The sequence below is a fragment of the Miniopterus natalensis genome, chromosome 9 (genome assembly GCF_054644295.1).
Source record: "Miniopterus natalensis isolate mMinNat1 chromosome 9, mMinNat1.hap1, whole genome shotgun sequence".
Classification (NCBI taxonomy): domain Eukaryota; kingdom Metazoa; phylum Chordata; class Mammalia; order Chiroptera; family Miniopteridae; genus Miniopterus; species Miniopterus natalensis.
The window spans coordinates 60,005,394-60,021,570 of NC_142089.1; the positions used below are offsets into that span (position 1 = coordinate 60,005,394).

Here is a 16,177-nt window from a genome sequence, read left to right on the forward strand (position 1 = left end):
TAAATTCTTTGGTTACTCTCTCCCCCTCCACCCACCCGCCCTCCTTGCTTTAATGGTCATACTGTGGTATGGTTAGGTAGGAGTATTCTTGTTTTGAGGAAGGATCACTAAAGTACTTAGGTGTAATGGGACATTGTAACTTTCTTTTCAAATGGTTCAAAAATTATATTGGATGGGACTACATCAAAATCTACAAATAAATATAAGGAAAATGAGTATCTTCACAATGTTGAGTCTTCCAATCCATGTACATCATGGAACATTCCATTGATTTAAGATCTCCTTCAATGCCTCTTATATGGTCTGAAATTTTCTCCATGAAGATCTTGTATTTTGTTAGATTTATTCTTAGGTATTTCAAATTTTCATACTGTTGTTTAAGAGATCTAAAAACTTTCATTTTCTGTTTAGTTGGTGATATACAGACATATAACTGACTTTTGCATAATTATTGTGAATGTGGCAACTTTGCTAAACTGTAGATTAGTGTAACTAGTTACTGAATTGTCTACATTTATAATCATAACCAACACATCAAAACAATTTCCTGCCTCTGGGAAAGAAAAACCCAGAGAACTATGTTGACTATAATTTGTCATAAAAATACACAATGCTTTCCATTTAAAGAGATTTTTATAGTTGTATAAATACCGTAAGTAACAGTGTTAGTAGGGGTAGTGTAATCACAGTACCATCTTAAAATCACCCAAGGAAGTGAGGTATGATACTATTTGCTTCTGAGATCTCTAGGCAACAAATCTCATAGGGGTCATCTCTTCATCTCTGTATCAAAAGAAATACATTGCCTGAGGTGCCCTCAAAGCAATTATACTCATAAATCCTAATTAAGTTCTCAGCATGTAAAAAAAGCCTACCTAGTAAAGTTATTATCAACCCTTCACAAATGACTTCTTGGGAACTTGAACAATATGTTTTCCACAAAGCTTTCTGGTCTGGCAGCTCTAGAGGGACTTCCCGCCACTGCCCCTTCCCTGGCTCATTCATTCCATGTGCCATAAAACAGCTTCCTGGCCAGTGACTGCCACTACATTGCTGGGTATCGGGGCACAGTGCATGTCCCGGGTTCTCCAGAGACGGCAACATCCTCTCAGGAGATAGTTGCTTAATGCCCTAGGAAACTAAGGAGCGTCTACAGACTAACAGCTTGAGCTGGACACGATGCCAGAGAGCCCTGCAGGCAGAAAAAGCCCGGAAGTGGAGCTCTCGCTTGTGAGGTTTCAGTGAGGGGAAGCAGAGCGGCAAGTTGACTACATATCCTTTCACTGGGTTGTCTCAATTCCGTAAAAGAAAACCGACAGAGTTTAAAAGTATATTTTAAGTTTCAGTATGGGGTGATGAGAAAGTTCTGGAGATGGACAGTGGTCATGGTTACAGAACAATGTGAATGTACTTAATGCCACCAAAAGGCGAATTTTATACTGTTAAACACTGCCTGATATTATTACTTAGCAATTACACAGCCATTCAGAGCACTATCCATCGGCATCTGACAGCCCTGTGTTTGAGATGTGACCCACTGTTACACCTGTGGAGCCCAGAGCATGTCATCTAACTAAGCCTCAGTTTCCTTGTCTGTATCACAGGAACAATAAAATACTTTCCTACTCACTATAGGCTGCTGTGAACTTGAAATAATTTATGTAGGGACTTAGCAGACAGAGATGGCTCAATAACTCTTGACCCTTATTTTCTTTTTAGGTTTTCGTAGCAATACAATTTTTATATTTTCTACAATGACAACTAAAAACAAAGCCCCAGCACAAAGGGTTTGTTATATAAAACTATGTAACAGCGTCCCGTAAAATGCATTCCATGTTGTAGTAAGTCAAAGGACATAAGAGCCCAAGTGTTGATCACTAAGCCAATGGTTAATAAAGCGTCAAGGTTCACACTCTAAGAGGCAACGCTTTCAGAGAAGCCACAAGAACTTGAAATAATTTAACAGGTTAATATATATATATTTTATCAAGTATAATATGGTCATACAAAAGCATTTACTACAAACAGAATTCACACATACAAAAAGAGGCTATTTTATTTTTTTTGTCCCTTTTATATCCTTTTTTAGGCAAAATGATGAAACCCAGAAAATAAAAGAACTGCACTAGTTCTAAAAACTGGGAATTTTATACATGAAATATATCCAATCCTCTATACCTCCTCTCACGTTCCAAACACGAGGCTTACTGAACTATACTTAGAATCAACTTAAATAAATCTTCTGCACGATTCTGATGAAACATACATTGTCAATGGTTAAAAGTACAGGTAGAAAAAGTACATAAAATTATTCACAAGTAAAACATTTCATACAAAAGAAATGTTGTGTTGGTGTTTTTTTTTAACCAAGACAGTATCACGAGGAAATGCATTAAATTTTAAAACACTTTTTGGACCATTATATAAAATACCAAAAGGTTCAGAACTGTTGGACAACAAAAGTGTATGCAGAACAAAGCCAAAAGGTAAAAAACTCTTAAATGTATTAAAATCACCTAAAATCAAATGAGACATAACTGCACTATACAATTTAGAAATAGGTTTAAGTGCATTTTTTGGGTATAATTCATCTACTACTTGTAAATCTGGCAATTAATTGAAATGCAATTAAATACAGATTTGCAAGCCTTTTGGCCATTACGTAAATATTAGAAAGTAAACTGCCAATTGACAAAAGGTTACATACATACCATAAAAGCACAAGGGTCAAAAATGCACTATAAAATTGTGTTTAAAAAAACAATCATACTAAACAAAGATCTTTCAGGCACCTGCATTCAGAAACATTCCTTTTATAAATAAGCACAGTTTCATTTCAAAAAATAAAGCTGAGTTTTCCCAATTGCAGCTATTAGTTGAGAACTATATCATATATTAGGGATGCATTTAAATGGACCATTTCATGGGGAAAATCAACTTAACTTTAAAAAATATGAGTCCACCTACTTACTCACAACTTCAAAAATACAGATCATTCCAGTGAGACACAGATGTGGCCCTACTGAAACATTCCACCATTCAATACAACCAACACAGGGTAACACATACAATGACAAAACGCAAAATCCACGATTTGGCAATCCTATATAAAAGGCCCTGTCAAAAAATCTTTCACAAAACAAACACGATACCACAAAACAAAACAAAACAGAAAAAGAAAAGCTGAATTTCGACAACTCTACACAAACTGTGGGGTTTCATCTTCAAGGTCTTCAAACTGCTGCATTCGTTTAAGCCTTGGCCTCTGACATGTGGGATGCACCTCGGGCAGGCCAAGCTCCTCAGAGTTCTCTTTAGGCTTGCTCGTCGGCTGCCCGGGACAGGCTGGTGTGCTTTCAGAGTCTGGAATCGGTTTCAGCACATGCCCCTGAGCAGCGCGAGCTGCGCCAGGAGGCGCTGCAGGGGAGGATGCTGCAGGCTTCTCCTCAGCCCCTCTCACGCTACCAGCAGGAGCACGTGGTTTATAAAACGTTGTCCAGTGCTGGGGCTGCAGTGTTCTGGGGGCTCTGACAGGAGCAGGAGAGCAGGAGTCAGAGGACCGCCTCTCCAACACCTGTACTGTTGACCTGACTGGTTCTGTGTATGGTTTACTGGGGTGGGTGGCACTGACTTGATGGTCCCCAACAACCCTGATGCTCGTCATCACTCCTCCTTCCTGGAGTGTACTGGGTGCAATCACTGCAGTCTTTGAATTTAGGTTATTTTGTTCACACTGTTTCTCTCCGTTTTTTTGTAGAGTTTGCTGGTCAAAGCCATCAAATTTGCAACAAATAGTAGGGGTGTCTTTTCTACTAACTCCTTCAAAGGTAGGATTCTTGCAAAACTTGTCTGAATTTACATTTCCCACATTTCTGCCATTTCTCTCATGAGGAGAGCTTGCAAGAAGCAGCAGTCTATCAACGGGCAAACTTACAGGTCTAATCTTGGTCCTTGGAGTATACCTCTCAACAACACTGTTTGTTTCCCTATTGGATTTCAAAGGAAATGGCTTAGAAGTTTTATAAAAATCTTCCATCTTTTGTGATGCTGATTCAAGCTCGTGGTCAACCAGCAAACGCACTTTGTTGTCTGAAAAAGAAACAGATTTATTTAAAAATCAAACTTCCTGGCACCTGGTTAGCAAAAGAATCTGAATAAGTTACAGAGAGACATGCTCTCCAAACAACAAGGGTCTTACACATATTTTCCAAGTTATTCTCAGTTATTTGTGCAGAGGAGTTTAAAGGTGGACTCTGAATTAAAATGTTAGAATTTTATATTTACCTAAATCAATATAATAAAGTTACAAAATCCACTGCAGGTTGGTAAAACACAAACAACAAAAAACCCCCACCACTTGAAGTACTTCTTTTTTTTAAAATACGCTTTTATTGATTTTAGAGAAAGAGGAAGGGAGAGGAACAGAGAGATAGAAACATCGATGAGAGAGAAACATCATTGATCGCCTGCCTCCTGCACACTCCCCACCAGGGATTGAGCCCACAAGCCAGGCATGCGCCCTGACTGGGAATCGAACTGGGGACCTCTTGGTTCATGGGTCAACACTCAACCACTGAGCCATATCGGCTGGGCTGAACTTTTTTATGTGCCATGCATGAACAAATAAGTAATTGCTGGGTCAAAAGGCTGTCACAATTTTAACAAGCAGACATTGGTAAATTCACCTCAGAAAAGTTACACCAATTTACAGACCAGCCAGATATAGATGTGCCCTTGAATCCCAATGCTTTTGCCAACTCCCTAAATCTGCTTTTCAGTTACGCTCAGCCCACAGTGAGAGCTATTATATGAAATGCCTTAGATGTCTTTCAATCTGATCAATTAATAAATGTACTATAACATTCATTCTGTCCAATTAAGGTTCAATAGTTTTACTTTAAGGAAAAAATGCCATTCACTCCATTTACTGTTTACTCCCAGACTTACTTTCTTCTCCTATCAAGTCTGGACCCATGGTCCATGTTTTCGCAAACTAGAACCCTCACTTCCTTTAAACCCTGTACCTTTTTGCTGCGTCTTCCCTTAAAAAGTTCCCATTTCTGAAGAATTTCAGCCCTGTGCTCATGCTCTTTTGGGCAGCGGTCTGCTGACAGGTGCCCATCAGAATCACTGTCAGCTGCCATCTCATCTAACCTTCCTCCTTATCTGAGACTGCCCATCTCTCTTCCCAGGGTTTCCAAAGCAACACTGTTGTTTTCCATCCCCACATTTACAGTTCACTCTAAAGAACGTGACTCATTGTGGTCGGGCTGTAGGCACCCATCAAAGTATATTCTTAAGTTCTGAGGAGAAAACTCATAGCCTAATGACTAAGAGTGCATACTCCAAAGTCCAGTTGCTGGGGTTAGCTCAGCTCTACCACTTCTGCACTGGGCAAGGCAATCTCACTGTCCCTCAGTGTCTCTTCAGTTGCCAAAAGAGAATCATAACTGTATCTATGCTATGTGTGGCCTACATGATCTAATCATGAAAAATCTTAGAATTATCTGCTATGTAATAAACACTCACAAATGACATTTATTATTATAACTATTCTAATTGGGAGTACTAGATCATAGGATAGTGAAATAAGCACAAACACAGGTTCAAATACAGACTGAGTGATTTATTAGGGGCATGACCTTTGGAATGATTTCATCTCTCTTGCACTATTAGACTACGGGGAGTGGGGCTAATACCACCTACTTTATAGCACTGTTACGAAGATTTACTCAGATCAATGGAATCAAACAATAAGCACAGTGCTCAGCAGAAAGCAGGCCGGTACTAAGTGAATGTCAGCCCCCTACTTTTGAGACCCAGCCAGGCTATGTCACTGCTACTTGATTAAACATGAAATTTAACACATATGGCTAAACTTTTAAAAATTGGAATTTAGCTCTAGTGATGTATAGAATTACAGTAATAAATGGAAGACTTTCCACCAGCTTGATAGTTACCAATCACTGCAACTAAAATTATCCTACAATGAATAAAATGACTGCAGTCAAGGAGATAAAAAAGACATAAACATATATGTGCTTAATGTGCGAAAGGCAGGTGACAGGTTAAACATTTGAAAAAATATTTAGGAGTTTTAGGAGCCTAAATTTAAAAAATTTTAGAAGTCTGGTTGACCCTTTATGGGCAGTTAGATCAACACAACGATGCATAGTAACAGAGATGCTAATGAGCTATCATACTATTCAACACACTTCTGCCATGACTGTAATTGATGGCAAAAATAAAAACAAGAAAAAGTTTCAGAAAGAGCACACAAACACCTATGTTTATTAGAAAGACTATTTGAAGAATGATATTCACTTAAAAGTGAGATACATTCGCGGACAGCTTTCTTCATGGCTAGCAAGATTCATTTACTGAAGAAGCTTCCTTCTCTGACTTCCCTCATCCCCACTCACCCTGGCTTTTATTCACGGTTTACTGACATAGCTTTAAGTATTTTACATGGCCACTCACCAATGAGACAAGCATCACATTTTTCTAATGCGTTCTGCTTTTGTTCTGATTCCTCAAATGATGCAGCTGGTTCAAGAATTTTGCTTTCACTGTCTGCAGTATGGATATCCTGTTGATGGGAGAGAACATTTAAACTTGAAGCAAAACACATCCCACAATAAATAGTTCAAAGATTTTTAACTTAACATAAACACTACGAAGTTCCAACACAACTCCACAAAGGTCAAAACTCACTTCCTTTGAAGAGTAAAACAGTGACTTCATGTAATGTTCTGGTTCTCTTTCTTCCGGTGATAACGGAGGCTTCAGAACACAGCCCTGATCTGCCTGTGGTGCACCACCACCTGTACCACACACAATTATATCGCGTGGCTGTAGGGACCCATCAAAGATCTTCTGGGAGTAAGTAATGAGGAACTCCACCAATCGCGCTTGATTTGTGTACTCAGCAAGAGAGGAGATGGTGATCGGAGCAGCTGTTGGCCTTGGCCTAATGAGACTCGGTCCAAATATCAACCCCAAGTTTTTGGAGTTCATCTTGTTTTCTTCTGCATGATCCACAACCCTGCAGAGTAGAATACAGAAAGCTGCATGAGACCTGCCTGTCAGACTTCCTTGAGAGAAGTTAACTATGGGTTAGGAAGCGTGGAGAAAAAATAGGTTGTAGAAGATTAAGAAAAAAAAAATTTTATTTGATTAAATGTTGAAAACACACAGAGTTGGGTTTCATAGTATCAGGTAAAATTTAAGTAAGTAGAAGGAACTACTAGAGTTTTATCAGCAGGGGAAAAAAAACCTTCAAAGCTGCAGGTCCTTAGGCTGGAAACCTAAACATCATTGTCAAATTCTCTCTCATTGCCCACAACTAGTCTTTACGCCTAGGTGATTTCTACATCCTAAAGATCTCTCTGCTCTACTGTCACTCCCACTGCTCTGGCTTTACTTCAACCTCTCATCATCTTTTCTATCGAGAAAATCGTAATTGGAGTAAAGGCCTCCCCTCCAAACCATTCTCCATATTGCTGCCAGAAAGATCTGACAGGCAAATCTGAGCATGTCAAATTCCTGGCTCAAAATTTTTCAGTGGGTACAGAAGGAAGACATTCAACTCATCTGCTAGGTATGTAAGATTTTCTTTACCAGGCCTCTATGTAGCTCACTCCTGCTACTGCTTGTTACATCCGAGCCTAACCAAATTACTTAACACTTCCCGAATGCAAAATGATCCCTTACATCTGTGTGTCTGTTACCCTCTTTCAGGAATGCCTTCTGCACATTCTCTGCCACCAAACCACTATTTAGTTCTTCAAATCTGGCTCAGGGCTACCTTCTCTGATTCACAACTGATGCTGCATCACATTTGTCTCCAGTTCTAGTCCCCAAGTTGACAAGCACAATAGGTGACAGAAACCTTATGCTTTCATTCCTGTTTCCCTAACCAGAGCCTCGCACATAGAAGGCATCTAAAGGAAAGATGTTGGCTTCGTGAATACATTCATTATCTCCCTTTCCCTAACACATATTAGAAATGCAATGTTCATTTGAAAAACAATAGCACAGCCCTGGCCAGGTAGCTCAGTTGGTTAAAGTGTCATCCCAGTAAGCAAAAGTTGTGGGTTCAATACCAGGTCAGGACACATACAAGAATCAACCAATAATTGCATAAAAAGGGGAACAAAAAATAAAGTTTCTCTCTCCCCTCTCCCCCAAATCAGTAAATTAAAGAAAAAACAACCAATAGCATAATAATGTGAATGTACTTAATATTACTGAACTGTAAGTACACTTAAAAATGAGTAAGATGATAAATTTGTTACGTGTATTTTACCACAATCTTTTTAAAATTTTTTAAAAGTATGTTTTTATTGATTTCAGAGAGAGGAAGGAAGAGGCAGAGACAGAAACATCAATAATGAGTGTCACTGATTGGCTGCCTCCTGTACACTCGTCACTGGGGATCGAGCCCGGAACCAGGGCATGTGCCCTGACTGGGAATCGAACCACGACCTCCTGGTTCATGGGTCAACGACCAACCACTGAGCATACCAGCCAGGCTTACTACAATTTTTTAAAAAACAAAAACAAAACCTGATCAATTATCCATCCCCTAATGGATGCTCTTCTTATACAAAGTTCTTACCGCTTAAGATGTACTATGAGGTAATGAAGACTGTTAAAATTTGATACTGGCAATTGTCTTAAAAGGTCCTTGCTTTTTAGAAGAATTCGGTTTATTTCTATACATGTACTTGGCCATTTTTTGTCCTCGAGGTTATCCTTTTTTGTCTCTTGTTCTTCATTTACATGTTGGATCTCTTTTGCAAGGTCTATAAATTCCTTGTACAATCGGAATAAAACAAATGGTTCTGGAAGCTAAAGAAATAAAAATATATTAGAAATGTCATACTGTCCTGTCCAATCCTCTTCCCATCCCCTCCCCCTGTTAATAATCTACTGAATAGCTACTGAATGGTTTAACATGCCCCTTTAGATCAACAAGACTTAAGGTCAATATGTTCATTTAGAAATGTACATACATTTGCTACAGATTCAATCTATACAGTGAATCTGACATAATACCATAAATTTTATCTGTATTAAAAATGAGCTGATATTCAGTAAAACTCTAAACCTTACACTCATTACTGTCACAAAGTTAGCATGATCTTTAGCTGTTTTATTGAAACAAACCCAGGATGATATACAAAATAAGTCAAATTAATTAGGAAAAGCTTATACTCTGAGTTTTACTGGTATGGGAGAAACAGAGCAAAATTCCATAGGGTCCTTGTGTTTTACTTAAATCAGAGTGAAGATTAGCATAAGATAATATGACTTACAAGAAAGAAACTGTCAACATTTTATCTAACTTTTAAATACAACTTGAGAAAAGAAAAAGTTCTCTCAAACTATCAAAGGGTATGCCACCTTGATCTGTCTACTGGCATAACTCACTTCAATAATTCCACTGCTCAGTGACAGAAAATACAGTGTATCTCTACTTAGCTGATGCCCTATACTATCTGTGGTGAGGCAGGCACTTGCTTATCCAGTTTCTCCTGCTGGTCCCAGAGAGGGGATGCTTTGAGATCAATTTCTACCTCTACCACTGCGGGATCTGCAGAAAGTAATTTAACCTCTTGGAGTTTCAGATTTCCCACTTGGTATATGAGTAAAACAAAGGCTAATCTCTAAAACTGTAGATTTCAGTATGGCTTCCCACACTGAAGTCTTGGTTCAACACTATTCCTGAGACAGAGTAAGAGCTGATAGTATTGGACCCCATTCATTTCCTTTCCCTGACTGGCTAGAAGAGATAAAGGATGATTAACTGAGATTCACAGTCATTCCAAGGTAATTTGTTTCCATTTCTCAGCTGAGAATCCTGTAAAATATGATTATAGAGATATCAATAGTTTCCTGGGCTAATCTGGCAGGTCCAACATTTGTACCTAATTTCTTTTTCTCCAAAACCTCACTGAAATACAGTTAAGCCCACAGAACTGAGAGAACAGGAATGAACGGAGCCAGAAGCAACATTCCACAAGCTGAAGAGCAGATAAACAAGTGCTGACTTAGAAGGCCTGAGAAAGCTGCAATTCCAAACTGAGATCCAACATGGTTTACAGGATCCTAAGGGAACTCAGGCACTGCCAGCATGAGGTCCTCTGATTCTAAAGGAGGGAGGGCGAGCCAAGAAGCATTAGGTCTCCAGATCCTTGTTCCTGAGCAACCTCTTCCCCAGAAGTCTGGGATTTCTTCTCTGAGCAGTGCAAAACTGAGGGTTCTCTGGACTGGCAATGTCAAGCACAAGAAGCAGGTGAGCAATTATCTAAAAACAGGAACTCAGTGACTGTATGCATGCTAAATGCAGAGATCCTAGAACCTTCTTACCCTACGTGACTCCCAAAGTCTGACACCACATCTCTGGGAAGTAAAAGACCCTCTTCTAAGGTATCAGACCAGCCCAATAGAGACCTAGAGATGCAGACACCAGGTGTTTCTCAAACAGCCCACCTAGATCACACTACAGTAAAGCTCCAAATCTTCAAAGCCTTCATGTATTCAAGAGCTTCCAAAGACATCTCAATTCCCAACTCTTTCATTTTAAGCAAACAACAATGGAAGACAAATCAAAATAGGCAAAAAACAAACAAAAAACACAAAAAACCTAAAAACTTGGAAGATAAACTTGAAGGTCTAAAACTATACTATGTATAAAAACTATGTCTAAATGGTGGCCACTAATAAAATGAAAGTTCCAAGAACTAAAGGACAAGTAGCCAGAATGACAGAGCTCTTGGAGTGCCTAAACTAGATGAAATACATCCACATCAAGGCATAGCACTGTGACCTTTCAGAGTAGAGAAAAAGGAGGTCTACAAGCTTTCAGAGAGAAAAATGAGGTCTACAAGCTTTGTATGGGCCACATACAAAGACTTGGGAACAGGAAGGATCTGAGGCTTCAAAGAGAACCAAAAAAAATGCCTTCAAAATTCTGAACTAAAAAATAACTTCCAGCATCAAATACTATATCCTTCCATATCATCCACACGCTCCAATTACCATTAAGAAAACAGAATAAAGACAGATAAATAAGGTTTTAAATATTTACTCTTACTCTGTCTTGCTCAGGAGATGGGCATGACTAAAGCATAAGAATAAATCAGTAAGACAGAGCAAAGAGAAGAGGGCAGAGAAGAAAGGTGCCAGGATGACAGCTGGAGAGCAGAACTCTGAAGAGCGCCATGTTCAGGTCTGTGGTCACTATGCTGTCCCTGCATTTTCACGGGAAAACAGAAGGAAGCTGGGCTTGGCCCAGGTCATTTTTAACACTTGACTCATCATGACAATGTGCTGAGTGTCCCAGTAACCCCTCTATGGGCTGCTCCTTGAAGCCACAAAGGCCACTTACTTCACCCCATGTAAGTGTTTCTTTGGACCTAATCCTGTAAACTGCAGGTGTAACGGTGAGCACAGAAAGAGGAGATACACAGTAGCCCACTCCCCAACCATATTCCTGCTGAACTTCCAGAACCCAGCTTATAGGATAGCTCTGCATGATGCCCCAAGTGTGTGAACTTCCAGGATGCATTCATGACCTTGCCCACTGACCTTCCACACAGCAATTTTAAAATACTGTACCAATGAAGGTAAAGCTGACTAGGATCTAGACACTGTTCTTACTGAATCGACCTTTCTTACAACAATGTGAACAATAGCCTTTCTTTATACAACTAGATTTACGCTTTCTGCTTAGTTTTCTAAAACTTAATAATACACTATTTAGGAATACACAAAAGGTATTATAGCTATTAAGAAAAGAGAGGGAGTTATTAACATGGTTAGGAAAGACCACTAGGGTGGGGTTATAGGCTACAATGGGGAGGGGCAAATAGAACCCTCTTAAAAAGTATAGTAACGTTCTATTTCTTTAAGTTAGGTGATGGGAAATGAGTGTACCAACGGTCTGTAAACTGTATATATGTGTAACAAATGTTATCAGCAAAATATAAATCATATTTTGTCTTTTCTAATTAATGGTAGCTTTTAAGGGTAAAGACTTTACCTGTCGAAGGTATAATTTCAAGACGTCACAGATGTCATGTGAACTAAACTCTGAAATGTCTACCAAGTGCATTCCATTTTCCAAAGCTTGACACAGTTTTTCAGTTTTTATTTTGTTTCCACATACACGATAAATTCCCTTGAGAAGAAAGGGGGAAAATATTGCAAAATTCTGCTTTAGAACAAATGGCTAAATGCAGACATCTAAATATCTCTAATGTGTCTCTTTCAATTTTTATTATTACAGAAATAACTTGGGTCAAATAAGGTAATATTTTCCAAATAAATCTGAATAAAATTACTTATTAAAAATTGAGAGCACTGTTTTCCTTTAAAGTGTTCTTATCATTAGAGCAAATCACACAGGCATTTATGTTTAAAAATTTAAATGTCAAGAGTTACAACTTACCTGTAGAGACAAGGCTCTACTTTCAATTTCTGAGGCACATATTTTGAGTATAAAAGGGATGCCATCTGGTTCCTTTTTTGCAACTTGTGTGAATTCTGCTCCAAATAAGTGTATTTTTCCCAGAAGTTTTTGATGACCACAAATGATGACTAAATTTTCCAAACACTTTCGGTGACAAACAAGGAGACACTAAAAAAAAAAAGAGGATGTCTGTAATAGTTTCAACAATAAAGATAAAATTTAAAAAAGAAAAGAAAAAGAAAATGATAGTTTAAAACTGGTTAACTTGTCTTAAAACTATTCACAACTGGACAAGCTATAAGTAGAGTGGTAAGACTACAATAATGAATTTAAAAGGTATTACTTGTGGTGTCTGAAATACATTTAACAGCAAAATGAAATATAAAATTGTAGAAGGTACATTTTGGTTCAATTTATTTGCAAATGATCCTAATCAGTAAAAATAATTTAAAAAGTATAAAACAAAAGCATTAAGGGCCTACTGTAATTCCAGAATCTTACCTCTTCACATTCAACACCTTGGAATACTACAATGCTTTCACAATCCCTACATTTCGTGGGGGATCTCAATTTGCGAAACTTGTGAGTGAGAGCTGCCTTTGACATCAATGTTTTCTTATATGTTCCAAGTGAATTGGGTCCTTGCAATAGAAAGAGATCATTATACAAGAATCGTAAGATGACCCTTTTTTTCCATAGGACAGTACATTTTGAAAAATTTGCAATCATTTATATATTATATTACAAAAAGCTATTATTTTGCGTCTACAACATCAAAATAGAGATCTAACTTAGAAATCTTTTACAAGGCATACATTTAACAAACATTTTAACGATGAGTAAAAATCACCACCAAACCAATAAGATACTTCTAAAATAGCTCAGTATGTTTTCAGAATCAGAAAGTTAACACTGTTATTAATATGCCCTTTATTGAGCTGGAAAGGGTGTTACATAGGGGGCATCACATTCTCAGAAAATGACCCTTTTATAAAAGCTTCAAAGACCACCAGCTGTATGAGGTAAATGTCATATCTGCATTAAGGATAAAGCTATTCTTAAGTCATCAGAATTATAGATAATACTAGCTAGAAATATATGAATATCCTGCTGGAGGTCAAATGTTCTGTATTGTTTTAGGAAACGATGCCAAAACAGGTATCTGGAGGTTTCAAATATACAATACCAACTTATATGAGTCTAATTCAGGTCATTAAGGTAAAAGACTTCTCTTTCATATCCTTCAACATCCACAACCTTCCTTGTCCTCAAGAAATACTCTTATTTACTTTTCCTGTTTAACTCCTTGCTCTATTTCTATTGAAGAGGCTTTTTCAGAATTTCTCATGCATGGCAACCCTTTTAACAGTTAAATCACTAGATTAGGTTTATGAAAGATCAAAATATCTAGCCTATTTTAGCACCATGCTAATACATTTTAGATCAAGTAGTTTCATTTTTTGTATTTGTAACATTTGGTTATTATCTACCCATACTTGTACATAACTTGTTGGGATATATTTGATATATTTAAGTCATTATAATGGCTTCTGTTTAATACACAGCAAAATAATTCTTTAAATTATACTATTTCCTAATATTATGCAGTGCTATTGATTCAACTGATACAGTGAGAACTTGATTCGGTGACATTCAGAGTGTGTCAATACCAGCTTCTGAAGGGGAAGGTGGCTCTCTTTCATCTAGATCATCTGCAGAAGACATGGTTCCACTGGATGGAGTACGTGGAAGTTTTCGATGAAAGTCTCCTAAAAGAAAATTATGAATATAATTACCTGACCATGCACTGTAGAATTTTATAAATGGGTAATAACAACATCTTTTTGTTGTTGCTGTTCCACTTAATTGATGCATTCATTAGTTGCTTCTTATATGTGTCCTGACCAGAGATCAAACCTGCAACCTTGGTGTATCAGGACAATGCTCTAACCAAAGGAGCTACCCAGCAAAGGCAAAAATGACAACATCTTTTGAATAACACAGTCATACTATTTTAGTAGCTACAATGTAAAAAATTTGCTTCCATTCTCAAGACTTTGGATACAGGAAATTCTGATACTTATTCCTGGGAACAAAACAAAACTGAACCCAAACTGATTTTTCCACATAAATTTAAAATTGAGGATCATACATCCCAATGAGGCAATTAATTGTCAATTTCTGATAGTGTTAGAGACTGTAAGCTCTACAAGACAGGGAGTATTTTCTACTCATGTCGTATCTAATACCTGACAGAGTAGCTGGCACAATAGCAAAGTTGTCATTAAATGCTTGTTGAATTAAGCTATAAATAATGTATACAATATAACCTACAGCTTTGTAAAATACACAGAAATATTTAAATTCAGAAATATAATAGTAAGAATCATATTTATGTTACCAGTAAGACAAGAGACTGAGAACCAGGAACAATGATTCCTGACAGGGAGCTGAGAGCCTAGGATGCAAGCTATGTCAGCAAAGGACATGGCCATGTGTATTAGAGCATGTTCAGAAGCAGCCCAACTAGGCAATGATGTTTATTTTCATTTGCTCCCTGCTGATATTAGAAACAGGGTTATAGTTAAGAATTCACTTAACTCACAGCTTTAACTGTCTAAGGTTCAGAGTTAGAAAGGGCTTTATAAAAGATTTAAACCAACACTCTCTCCCCCAAAGATTCCTCTGCACAATATGCTTAAAAGGTAGTCACCTAGTTTTTGCTTTGAATGTGTCGGCAATGAAAGAGAAATCATGAGGTCACATATTCTATTTTTATAACTATTCTAATTGTAAAATGGCTTCTTTATATTATTGAGCAGAAATCTGCCTCTCTATAAATCCTAGTCTTAGGCCATACTTCTCCCTAAAGGAGCAAGCAAAAGCATTCTACCTTTACACTTTCAATATTTAAGGACAGCTGTCATGTCCTCAAGTTTCCTCTTTCCCAAACTAGGCGTTCTCAGGTCTTCACTCATTTACCTTGTGACCGAGTTTGCACATTTCTGTCTAATTTACATGAAGTCTCATAGGATTCCAAATAATTTAGGGTCTTCTCCAGAACAGGTCTTAATTTCTGGGGATTGCTGGAGCCACATTGTTTCTATAAAGCTAATTACAAAAATTTAGTTAAATATTTAGGCTCACGTCTCCAGAGTGTCCCCTGAACAGAGCTAGTTTTATAGGAGGACACAAAGTAAACCTGCAAATGCCAGTGCTGCATGGAAATTATCTCTAACTTAAATTCGAGAGATTTATGTATATGCATATATATCTATAATATGTAGAATACTAAAAAAATAATGCCTGGACTTTGTTAAATCCTTAACATTATCTCCTGTAGAGCTAAGGTCCTAGAGGAAGGTACAACACCAGGAAGAACAGAACTAGAATGGTCTTTGGTAGAGGAGTAGAGAAGAAAAATGTCAAAGTAAAAATCTCCTGGGTTCAAGTGCTACGTTCTCCTGCTAGTTGTAGTATCACCCACAGCACGTTATCCTCTTTGAAGCCACGATAGGAGCTTTTAAAACACCTTCTCTGCTTCTCTAAAGAGAATGAGACTATCAAAGTACCCATAAAGTACATTTGTAAAAAATTAATAAGAATAAGTAATCACAGGCACAAGAATTAGTGTTAACTATAGTGTTCATTATAGCAATTAACTATGAACTATCCAAAAGACAGATGATAGTTATGTTC

General features: G+C 37.7%; 1 protein-coding gene across 7 annotated transcripts in view; it reads right to left on the bottom strand.

The window, feature by feature from the left end:
* Positions 1-1,958: 1,958 nt before the first annotated feature.
* ARHGAP29 (Rho GTPase activating protein 29) overlaps positions 1,959-16,177 on the bottom strand; it is a 67,498-nt gene continuing 53,279 nt past the window's right edge. For all 7 annotated transcript variants that reach the window (XM_087820607.1, XM_087820605.1, XM_087820608.1 and 4 more), the window contains 8 exons: positions 14,149-14,247; positions 12,980-13,119; positions 12,458-12,646; positions 12,050-12,187; positions 8,621-8,853; positions 6,715-7,045; positions 6,481-6,589; positions 1,959-4,089 (listed from right to left, as the gene is read on the bottom strand). In XM_087820607.1, the coding sequence (XP_087676733.1) occupies positions 3,200-4,089; positions 6,481-6,589; positions 6,715-7,045; positions 8,621-8,853; positions 12,050-12,187; positions 12,458-12,646; positions 12,980-13,119; positions 14,149-14,247 (2,129 nt within the window). In that variant the 3' untranslated portion in view covers positions 1,959-3,199. The remainder of the gene's footprint in view (positions 4,090-6,480; positions 6,590-6,714; positions 7,046-8,620; positions 8,854-12,049; positions 12,188-12,457; positions 12,647-12,979; positions 13,120-14,148; positions 14,248-16,177) is intronic.